At 38.9% G+C, this 11,503-nt stretch overlaps 1 protein-coding gene across 1 annotated transcript; it reads right to left on the minus strand.

The window, feature by feature from the left end:
• Nucleotides 1-315: 315 nt before the first annotated feature.
• Nucleotides 316-11,185, minus strand: LOC105702645 (aconitate hydratase, mitochondrial). The gene is made up of 9 exons (XM_012430356.1): nucleotides 11,027-11,185; nucleotides 9,075-9,229; nucleotides 8,414-8,580; nucleotides 6,810-7,565; nucleotides 4,828-5,030; nucleotides 3,930-4,218; nucleotides 3,017-3,290; nucleotides 2,066-2,414; nucleotides 316-1,248 (listed from the first exon to the last, which is right to left on the minus strand). The coding sequence occupies exons 1-9, from the start codon at nucleotides 11,057-11,059 to the stop codon at nucleotides 1,108-1,110; spliced, it is 2,367 nt and encodes a 788-aa protein (XP_012285779.1). The 5' UTR covers nucleotides 11,060-11,185; the 3' UTR covers nucleotides 316-1,107.
• Between the last annotated feature and the right edge of the window lie 318 nt (nucleotides 11,186-11,503).

Consider the following 11,503-nt stretch of genomic DNA (forward strand, 5'->3'; position numbering starts at 1 on the left):
TTACCATCGCGAATACGTGAGCCGCCAACGGCAACTGGTAGATGGCACAGCCATCGCGATTGCGCGAGCGCCTACTGGTAAGAAATTCGTTGCGCCGCCCTTGGGGGCAAATAACGGTGAAAGCTAACGTACGAAATCAGAGGCAGTACATGGTGCGATCGCGCGACTCTGCCCGTGAGCAATCTCCCAACTCATCTCTGTATATATATGAGAAGTCAGCCTATATATATATATAGGCTGATACTTTAATATCCTCTTAAACTGGTAAAAAGGTCCACGAAGTCGCACGTCGAAAGAATTACCGCGTACAACCTGTAAAGATCACTATAACTTTTTATTCGAGTTGAACAACAATCTGCACCTCTCTGCGAGGCTTCAAAACAAGTACATGCTTTTAATGATTACCTCGAAGCCAGTCACTATTAACAATTGACAATTGATCCAGTGCTTCGTACATTCCGTCCTACGACTTACGACTTACTCTCTAATCGCGAGAAAAATATATTTACACACACGTGATATTCTCCCTCTTGCACGACCACGGTCAGACTTTGAGGTTATCTCGCGTCTGCCGAAACGATTCCGCGTTTCCCTCGATTCGGAAAGGCACGTAACAAAATCGCTTACGCGAAAGCGTCTACCATAACCACGTGCTGCTCTTATCGTTGACATTGTTACCGGTTATCGTAAGATAAGGATTAAAATTACAAAGGACGGTCCCCAAGAGGGGGACCGAAGATTCTATTAGAATATCTCACGCACCATGATTCGTGGCCGAGTCCTGTCGGCTTGGATAAATAAATAATGGCAGCTGTATCGTTAAGTATTGTCGGCGACCAATCGAGAGACGACCATCGCTGTAATTCTGGATTCTTGTCCAGGGAATAGACAATTCTATGGGGACCTTTTCGTTGGATTTGGTTATCCGAAATTAATGGATTTCGAAATCAGCGAAGGGGAGGCAACGATTGATCGGCCTTGCGGATATTTTCTGAACTAATTCACCCTATGCGTGACTATGGTCGACGTTTAGTTCGACTGGCTCTCGCGGTGGCGCTTCTGTTGATTCGCTTTTTTTTTTGTATTGTTTTAGGGTGTCAGAGCAGCTTATTTGCCGGCGGCAATTTCCTTCATGCGGTTCAGAGCGGAGCCTGCTTTGAACCAGCCTATTTGTTGCTCGTTCAACGAGTGGTTCAGGGTTATCGTCTCCACCTTGCCGTCCTTGTGCTTGATCTCCGCCTTGACTGGCTGAAAGTTAACCCAGGAAATATTAGTTCTATTGTCTCCAATTTGGTAATAATTAGAGTGAATTGGCTTTGAGATAATATTATATAATACCATTAGATAATATTCCTGAAGGTATATGAGACCAATTATAGAAATTTAATCGACATCGGTAAACAAGATTCTCCTAAATACCTACGTTACCGATCCGTTCGTATTTATATTCACAGCTGTGTCGAATTATATTAGGTATTACGCTAAATGGCATATTTTATACGTCGTTTTTGTACAATAATTATAAAGAAATTTAAATAAAACTCCAGAAATCCGCCGGATTCGTTGTTTATGATGCCGTAATGGAGGACAGAGTGCTATCTGGGGTTTTAACGCCAACTAAAATTTCGCTCTGAGACCTCGTGTTACCTTCGTTTCGGCAAAGAAGCGCATAAGACACTTTTTTGATTTTATTCCGTTGTATTCAAACGACATAAAAGCAAAAGAAAGTGTCTTGTGAGCTAGTACAAAGGTGGCACGAGGTTTTGGAGAGAAATTTTAGTTGGCACTGAAATCACAGATAGCGCGGAGTGGCACCTTGCATTCAATCAGAGCATCAAAAACCACAAATCTGGGGGATTTCTGGAGTTTTATTCCACTTTCCTAGTAATTATTGTATGAAGGCGGTATATGGAGTATGCCATTTAGTGCAATACCCAATATAATTCGGCAGAGTGGCCAATATAAATACGAACGTCGGTAACGCAGGTATTTAGAAGAACTCTTATTACCGACCTCGGTGGATCTCACTTAACTTTAGGGAAATTTTGCCAAGCATCAGCTTTACCTTTCCTGGTGCCAAGTCCTTCAGGCCAAGCAAACTTATCTTGTCGGTGGGTTGGATCTTATCGTAGTCACTGGGATTGGCAAATGTCAACGGAAGCATTCCCTGCTTCTTAAGGTTGGTCTCGTGGATTCGGGCGAAGCTCTTAACGATAATTGCACGTCCTCCAAGATGGCGAGGCTCCAGGGCTGCGTGCTCCCTGGAGGAGCCTTCTCCGTAGTTCTCATCTCCGACGACTACCCACCTGACGCCGTTCTTCTTGTAGTGCCTAGCTACGTCTGGTACTGCTCCCCATTCTCCGTTTAGTTGGTTCTTGATCTTGTTCATCTCTCCATTCTCAAAATTGACGGCGCTGTTGGGAAAAGAATGATAACGTATATAAGAATGATGCTTGGCTCGCAATTCTCTCTGTATCATCTGTGATGGCTGTCTGCCTATTTTCAACCAATCGGGTGAAAGTATCTTCTACATTTTCCCATCTGACTCTGTAATTTTCCATTTGTACGATATTCTACATTGTTCAGCTAGGTCCTGAAACTTCCATTTTCGATTCCAACCCTCCAAGAAGTGTAAAACATCTAAAACGTGCACAGACTACGCCATGTTGGTTCTAGTCCATGATAAGTAAATGAATTTTTCATGAAATATGAAATTTCATGAGTCTCGGGATCTACCTTAGGGCCTCCATACTCATCTGGTAAAATTTGAAACGAATCGGTACATCCAATTCGGAGAATACTTTCCCCAACGATTTGACCTCTCAGGTATATATATATGCTGACTCTTTTATANAGGATATGAAAGTGTCAATCTATATATAGGCTGACTCTTTTATATCCTCTTAAATTTGCCGAAGTCCTCTCCGTATGGAGCAAATAGGTATCAGCTATCCAGTTAGTATATAGATCAGTGGCTTGGTATACCGATAGTGGGTATTTAGCAATGAGTACCAACCCAATGAACATGTTATTAGAGATGTTGTCCAAGTGACCACGGTATTTCAACCAGGGACCAGCAGCGGAGATGTGATCGGTTGTGCACTTTCCCTTGATCTTCATCAGTACTGTCAGATCGGTTAGATCCTTTCCGTCCCATTTGTCGAAAGGCGAGAGAATCTGAAGCCTCTGAGACTTCGGGTCAACGTCGACCTTAACACTGCTGCCATCTGACGGAGGTGCTTCGTAGGTGTCCATTCCAGCGTCGAAGCCACGGCTTGGGAGTTCGTCGCCTTAAAGTAAAATTATCATTTATAACTATTCTGGTGTAATCTGTCTTTAAGGTGATATGAATGACCTGAGAAATTTAATCGACGTAGATAAAATAAAATTCATGTATACCTTTTTGGTGGTAATGCCATATTGAATACTCAAGTGGTAACGCAGATAAAATAAAATTCATGTATACCTTTTTGGTCGTAGTGCCACATTGAATGAAAAAAGGGTATTGATGAATTTTAATTTATCGACCTCGACTGAATTTCTCAGCGCCTTTCGTATCATTTTAAGGTGATGTGAAAGTGGCGTCGAAGAGATTTTGTTTATAAAACTTTTCTCTTAATTCGGTTTACCGAATAGTTTGAAACTTTACAACGTGAATAGGGAGACTATAAGGAAGGTCCTGAAACTCATGAAATTTCAATTCTTTTCAAATTTGTTTATAGGTATTTTAAAAATAGTTTATAAAAAATGAAATTTCCGAAGTTTCAGGACCTACCTTAGGGTCTCCATATTCCCGTTTTAAAGTATGAAACGATTTGGGACACCCAGTTTGTAGAAAAGTTTTATGAACGATTGAACTTTCGGATGCCGCTTTCACATCCCCTTAACTGTGCAAACAGATTGCTTCATGTTTGAAGTAATTTACCCACCGAATGGGTTGTCTAATAAGAATTCTTTTCCGTCTTTTCCCTTGAGCCTGTCCTTTGTTGGGTCGAAGTCCAATCGACCAGCAATGGAGAGGGCCGTGACGAGTTCAGGACTCGTGACGAAGGCATGTGTAGCAGGATTGGCATCGTTACGTCCAGTGAAATTTCTGTTGTACGAGGTGACGATGGTGTTCTTGTCGCCCTTTTTAATGTCCTGGCGGTCCCATTGTCCAATACAAGGACCGCAAGCGTTGGCCAGGACGGTTCCTCCGAACTCTCGAAGCGTCTCAGCCTGTATGAAAGATACGATCAGAAGTCTAATTTAAGAACTTGGCCGACAATTATGAGTATACGGAACTCTAAATCTTGGCAAATGATCTCCGATAGAATATTTTCATCCTTTCCTATGTATCGAATGATTTTCTCCATTTTTTAACATAATTTCGTGCCACTTTTGTAACTTTAAAAGTGTCGGATCTTCCCGCAAGGATCGCTAGTGTTGCTGCTAGCTAAAGGTACCTTTTCACTTGCAGCATTGTTGTAAAAATGCATGCAGTAAAACGCTCTGACTAGTTGAAAATAAGTAGACAGTTATTATAGGTGATACAGAAAGAATTTTGAGCTAGTCAGATTTTCAATTTTGCAGCAACGCAGCAAGTGAGAAAGTAGCTTAACATAGCAAGGAAAGAAATGAGGTTAGGATGTTCCTGAAAGGTCCATAGAGCTCCTTACGGTAGACTGTGCTCTAAATAAATGAAAAAGAAAATAAGTAAATGAATCAGGAGAGTATAGTTTAAAGCTGACGGGAAGCTTTTTGAAGAAATAATTCATTTTTGACATATCTGTTGTTAATTCCAGAAGTAATAATTTTTAGTGTATCAACAAGTGACAAATTACTTACGATTCCATCTCGTTCGATGGTAGCACGGATTTGTTCGGAGCCTGGAGTGACATTGAACGCAGATTTGGCTTTCAGCCCATGCTTTATTGCTTGCTTAGCAATGTTAGCACATCGACCCATGTCTTCGTAAGAGCTGTTGGTGCACGAACCAATAAGTCCAACCTTGATTTCATTTGGCCATCCATTTTTCTTGGCAGCTTCACCTGAAATTAAACATCAACTGCATAAAGAGGTGTACAGGGTGATCCACGCTCGTCCACCTTGTATCTGTAGATTTCTTGTATAAAACCGAACAAAAAAAGAAATCCTATGGCAAAACGTATGATCAAATATGTATATTACATTAAACCAATTTCTGTGAAGAATGTATGAGATTTTAAACAATTGTTGTACTGACGTATCTGATAATTAGCAAATATCAATTTTGGAAAAACAATAGGTAATCCACTGAATATGGTTATGTAACAATAATATAACCGTTACATAACATTTGTAACATGTAACGTAACATACATATAATATATAAGTAAGATTTGTATTACTAGTTTCTACGCAGCTATATAACACTGTTACAAAATGAATAATGTAATGTATACATAACATATCGGTATCATGTTATATGTTAAGTTAATATTAAATAACTGCAATGCTAACAAGTTTGTAACAATGTTACTGAATGGCAATAATTCAACGTTATGTGATATCAATGTATCTATTGAATAACATTTGTTATATATCATGTTATTCCAGTGTTATGTAGCTGTAATATAGTGTGCTTGGTGGCGAGTAATTAATTTCTTATTTTTTATGGACGCGCGAAAATAACGATAAACCTTCGGTTGTTTTTAATGCTCAATAGTTTAAAAATTATTGATCATACATTTTGCCATACTACGCTCTTTTGTTTGATTTTGTAAAAGGAATTTAAGTATATAAGGTAGATGATGAGTTGTGGATCACCCTGTATAATAATCTATTTCCTTTAATAATAATATATATTCTCGAAATATGGTATCGAATGACAGTGGAAATAATTTAATTTCAGGTACGGCCCTAATAATTAAAAATATAATTGCGTTCCGTATCATCCAATTATGTTTTACGTACTCTGATGCGTAATTAGAATGTTATCTGTACGTGTGTGTTATCTTTTAAATTTATCACCTTATCAGGTGAGTACGCTGACAACATTCCTTCATTAATCGTGTCAATGATACAAACCAACGTCACAGTAAATTCTTGTCATTCCTTCTCCTCAATCGAATCTAAACTGTTTATTCAAATCTCTATAATGAAATTAGCTTGTGCAATTAATGATGGAAAAAAGTGTTATGACTTTAAATTATTTCAGTAGAACTGGAGTTTTAAGGTGAAGTGAAACACGTCGGGAAATTTGATCGACGACTGTACTAAATGGTATACTCCATATATCGTTTCCGTATAATAATTGTAAAGAAATCGAAGTAGAACTCCGGAAATCCTCCGGATTCACGGTTTTAGATGCCCTAATTGACTGCACACTAACACCCTGCGCCATCTGTGATTTCCATGTCAACTATATTTTCACTCCGAACCTCGTATTACCATTGTTTTACCAGAGCAGCGTATAAGACACTTTTCTTGCCTTTATCCTGTTCAAATGCGAGTTTCTCGATTACTAGAATGTTCTAAATTGTCGTACAATTGTCCTGACACTTTCGTTTCTCATATTAGAGCCTTCAATACTTGTATATCGATCGAAATACGAGACTTCGACGTCATTTTGGGTCTGGTTTAGTCCAAGTTAACAAACTTTTTAAAACAATCAAAATTTGGAATGTGTCAGGCCAATTCCTAGATGCTCACAAGTCTTGTGTCAAAGTTTCAGGCAGTTCGGTCCGATACCCTTTTAAAAAAAAGTGTGTTATTCGAGTCGATTTGAGGGGGATTTCATTTCACCTTAATTGCATCGATTGGAAGTACAGAAAGTCTTTATCGCTTACCCAGCTTGGAGATGGGATGAGCAAGATCTGGAGTGAAAGGTCCATTGACATGCGGCTCCAAAGTAGACAAGTCCAGTTCGATGATTTGATCATACTTGGCGTTGGGATCCGCAGTCAAGAGACTGCCTTTGAAGTTATCGGCAGCAGATGCAATCTCTCCACGTCCAGTAGCCTTCAGATAATCCTTCATGCGATTATTGTAGGGGAAGACAGAGGTGGTTGCACCAATTTCAGCACCCATGTTGCAAATAGTAGCCATGCCGGTGCAGCTGATGCTGTCGACACCAGGTCCGAAGTACTCTACGATGGCTCCGGTGCCACCTTTGACCGTCAAGATGCCAGCTACCTTCAAGATGATGTCCTTTGGGCTGGTCCAGCCTTTCAATTCTCCTGTCAATTTCACTCCGATGACCTTCGGGCACTTCAGCTCCCAGGGAATGTTAGCCATCACGTCAACAGCATCAGCTCCTCCGACACCGATGCACAGTCCACCAAGACCTCCACCATTAGGGGTGTGGGAGTCTGTTCCGATCATCAGCAGACCTGGGAATGCATAATTCTCCAGGATGATCTGATGGATGATTCCAGAGCCCGGGTTCCAGAAACCCACTCCGTACTTGGCTCCGGCAGTCTTCAGGAAATTGTAGACTTCTTTGTTCAGGTCCTTCGCTCGCTTCAGATCTTCTTCGCCTCCAATCTGGGCCTCGATCAAGTGATCGCAGTGGATTGTAGAGGGGACTGCAACTTTTGGCAGGCCTAGAAATTAAATACCTTCTGTTAGTTCTAATTATTTTCAAACAGTAATGCCCTGTTCCACCAATCTCGGTTAAATCATTGATTACCTAACCGTAGGTTAAAGTTAACCTCCAAGTTAATCATGGGTTAAATACGTAAATGTTCCACCAAATTTATTTAGAGCGCGATTAACTAATCTTATACGCTATTCGAAGTAGGTTGAATTGTCGGTAAACGCGTTCGCGTTATTGGCTGATACTCTAATCAAGTAGAAAGCAAGATAGATCCACCCTTATCGAGACACGAAGTCCCACAAGATTCATGCAAGAAGTTATTTGACAGACACTAGCCTCAAGAAGTAAAGTTCTTTGACTAAGAATTAATATATAATATTTTCAAGCTTTCTTGGATCATTAAGTAATTGTAAATAGAATCAAAAACGTCTTTATCCGTTTCGTCATAAGATGTCAATATACAATCTAAGCCATGCTTTCCACACGTTTGTATAGTTTTTAGATTAAAGTTCAGTTAACTGAAACTAAACGATCGAATTCGGCTGATTAATCTAAACGGCGGTTAATGGAAATGAACCCGCAGTTAAAATATAATGGAACAGGCAACTTGTAACCGAGGGTTAGCTTTTTGACCGAGATTGGTGGAATCGAGCATAAGCCTTATTGGGTATTTCATCAGTTGGAAAGTTCTTAAAGTGACATCTGCATGTAAAAAAAGAATTCACAGTCATAACAAGAAATTTTACTTGCCGCAACAAATGTGAACACTTGAAAATGGGCCAGCAACATTTTTGTTATATAAAATGTTTATAGAATGCTTTAAGAATGTTTTAATAGGAAGATAAAGATAATTACCAGAGCTGATGAACTGCAACATGGCCATTTGAGCTGTCGCATCCTGCATCGCTACTCTGTCGGGTCTTAATCTAAGATAGGTGGTGCCACGTTCGACGTCTTGCTTGTCGGGTTCATCGAGATGGGAGTACAGGACCTTTTCGGATAATGTCAAAGGACGGCCTAATCTGTAATTCATCATGATAATTATTTAATCCTGTTTACAAGAAACCATTGAGTCGATATGAAAGGCTCATTATATATATATATAACGTCAAAATAACTATAAAACTGTTCTCCAGTCTGAATGCACCGAATCATTTGAAACTTCAACATGTGATTATGGAGACTCTAAGGATGAAGAAGGTGGTGCTCGTAAAAATTCATTTTTCAGGAAGGAAATGTGATCTTGCTTCTAGTCTAGGCTAAATAGAAGAAACTTTGTTTTGAAAAGAAATTTCACGAGCATCACGTTCTTCCTTAGGACCTCCATAATCACTTGATGAAGTTTCAAATGATTCGGTGCATCCAGTTTGGAGAAAAGTTTTATCAATATTTTTACGTTTTATATGTATAGAACGAACCTTTTGTTTCACCTTAAAAATATTAATCATCACTTTTGGCTTTTGAGTTTGACAGGCTCTTTTAAAACTACTTGTGTTATGGCACTTTATTTAATTACCGTTTCTTAACTGTGTGGATGTTCTTATCTAACTTCTCGTAAGGTAGATAAGAGGTCTTGTCGAACTTGGACATAGCCACCCTCGCTGCTGCGAAGCTCAAAGGACTCACGCTGAAGCATCTTTGCTGGATGTCTGCCGCAAAGATGGTGAATCTCTGCAACAAATATTTAATCATTAATTCGTTAATGTTTCACAGGGAGGAGATTAAATGAGAAAGTTCGGTTAATAAAACCTGAATGATTATAAAAAAGGTTTTTTTTCAAATTACAGGAAAAATACTTTGGAAGTGTTGATACTATTCACTGTGTAGTAGATCTTAAAAGCCTTTTTTTTATTATTTGTTACTGCATTAAACACATGTAAAAAAATATTTAACACTGCGACTTGATATTAATTAAACACGTATGAAAATATTTTCGTTTATTATGCTTCGATAAGTTTTCCTATTTCTATAGGAGTTTTCCTCAAATTCTTAAGTGGCTTTACAGATGATTTAACATAGAACAATTTAAATTAAGTACCTTGCGCCATTCCAATATTTATTATGAACAAAACTCTTGACGATTTTGAACTTCTCATTTTGCAATTCAAATTTCGCGCCAGTAGTAAAGCGCCGTCGCGCGGAATCATCTTTCAAATTTGTCACTTTGTAACACAGTTTCGCAATTAAACGCTCGAAATGTAATTTCAAACAAGTGTTGTTTATGAACAACGATTTTATATTACACCGTTAAGGAGTCAAGTTAATCTCTTCTGAAAAACTTGCAGGCGATGAGAAAAATTTAAGACGCGTGGTATCGTAACCTTCATAACCTAGAAATACGTATATACCTCCCACACGCGTATAGCTTCTTTCTACTGTATTACGTAACGAAGCGAGGAATACAATCTATTTTTAAGATCAAACATGCAGTTTGACACTGTCAGACTCTTAGGACATCGAAATGCCCCTTCTCGATCAGCTGATCTTCCTTAAGAATTGAAAAAGAAGCAGCTGGGAAGAAAATGATTTTCCAAGATATTGCAGCTTACGATTAACAGTCTGTTATCATTAATCGCTGGATGACTGACAATAAGATGCATCGGAGTCGACCGAAAAATCTCAGACCAAAGTGCAATCGCACTGATTGCACATAATCCAAAGTTCGACCGTTTCGAGCCAAATGGAAGTAAGAATTAAATATTTCAGGGTTAGAAAATAATCAATGTATCTCTTTCAATCGGCTTTTAATTCTAAATAAAACTTTAAACGGAGCTGCTTACTTGGCACACAGATTAATCAAGTAATTCATTTCGAAATTGATCTCCCATATTCAACTAAAAACATCTCATGAATTTACGTTTAATCATTGTAGATATTTACAAAATAGCTATTTATAAGATAGATTACATGTGGTTAAGATTTTTAATCGCATCGGATATCATTAGAACATTGAATGCAAAATACTAAATAGAATTTCATTAAAGCCTCATTAATATTTCCTTCGATGACAGTCCCCGAAAAATCAATTCTATCTACAAAGTATTGCACGTCCCAATATACATTTAAGTCAGCTATTAACAATCTAAACAAGCTTTCTTTAAACCTTTTTTTAAAAATGCCTTAGCTCATGAGTTCCATGCAATTAAATTTTTTAATTGTACTCGACATGTCTAAAGCACACTTAAGGACTTGTTTCTTGAATATTCCAGGACGATTCATCCACCAACTCAAGATAAACGGTTCATTGTGACGTGCAACATCCAACGGCTTGAATTAAAAAAGTTCTGGCAGATCTGTCACATCGGAACGACCTTTGTGTGAGGTCAAGAAGTCCTTGGAGGACGAAGCAGTTTTGACGTTGGTGAAAAAATTTTCCTTGCAGGTATGAAAAGATGCTCCGTTTTGTGTCAACTTCTGTTGTTTTAATTGAATGGTTAATTAATTTTAAGGTTTATTCTGTGGTAATACCTGTGCGCGCAGAATTTGGGCACAATGTGACATTGTCTTGAAACCAGGCCTGGCCTTGACACCTCGACTCGTTGGGAATGGCGCAGATGCGGTCGTTAAAATTGAATTTCGTGTCTCACGTGGCAGTTCTTCTCGAACCGGCCACAAGAGAGAACTGAAATGTACTTCGTTTCGACCCCTGAGAGATAATCGGTCGCGCATGCGTCCTGAAGCGGGTGTTCCTAACCTCCATTATCGTGCGAGCGTCGCGACGCCTCGGGATAAAAATTCGCGGATTCGACCTTGCCGACGCGGGTAACGATGCGCGCTTTCCGATCTAAAACTGGCCGATAAACTGTGAATGATAATCTTTGAAATTAACTCCATCCAATCCATTAATCATATGAGATAGTTTACCGTATTATGAACATGATTCATATTTGTATTGCATTTATAATGCGAAATATTTTATGAATTTTGTTGTGCTTGTGAAAGAGT

The sequence above is a fragment of the Orussus abietinus genome, unplaced genomic scaffold (genome assembly GCF_000612105.2).
Source record: "Orussus abietinus isolate OABI.00-Male unplaced genomic scaffold, Oabi_2.0 scaffold728, whole genome shotgun sequence".
Lineage (NCBI taxonomy): Eukaryota > Metazoa > Arthropoda > Insecta > Hymenoptera > Orussidae > Orussus > Orussus abietinus.

What these genes read in the sequence shown, in the direction of transcription:
- LOC105702645 (XM_012430356.1), bottom strand. Translation starts at nt 11,059, where the DNA reads ATGTCACATTGTGCCCAAATTCTGCGCGCACAG. An exon ending in ATCCACACAGTTAAGAAACG is followed by an intron (nt 8,581 to 9,074) that starts GTAATTAAATAA and finishes GATGAATTACAG; the next exon opens with ATTAGGCCGTCCTTTGACAT. An exon ending in AGGACTTGGCACCAGGAAAG is followed by an intron (nt 1,249 to 2,065) that starts GTAAAGCTGATG and finishes GTTAACTTTCAG; the next exon opens with CCAGTCAAGGCGGAGATCAA.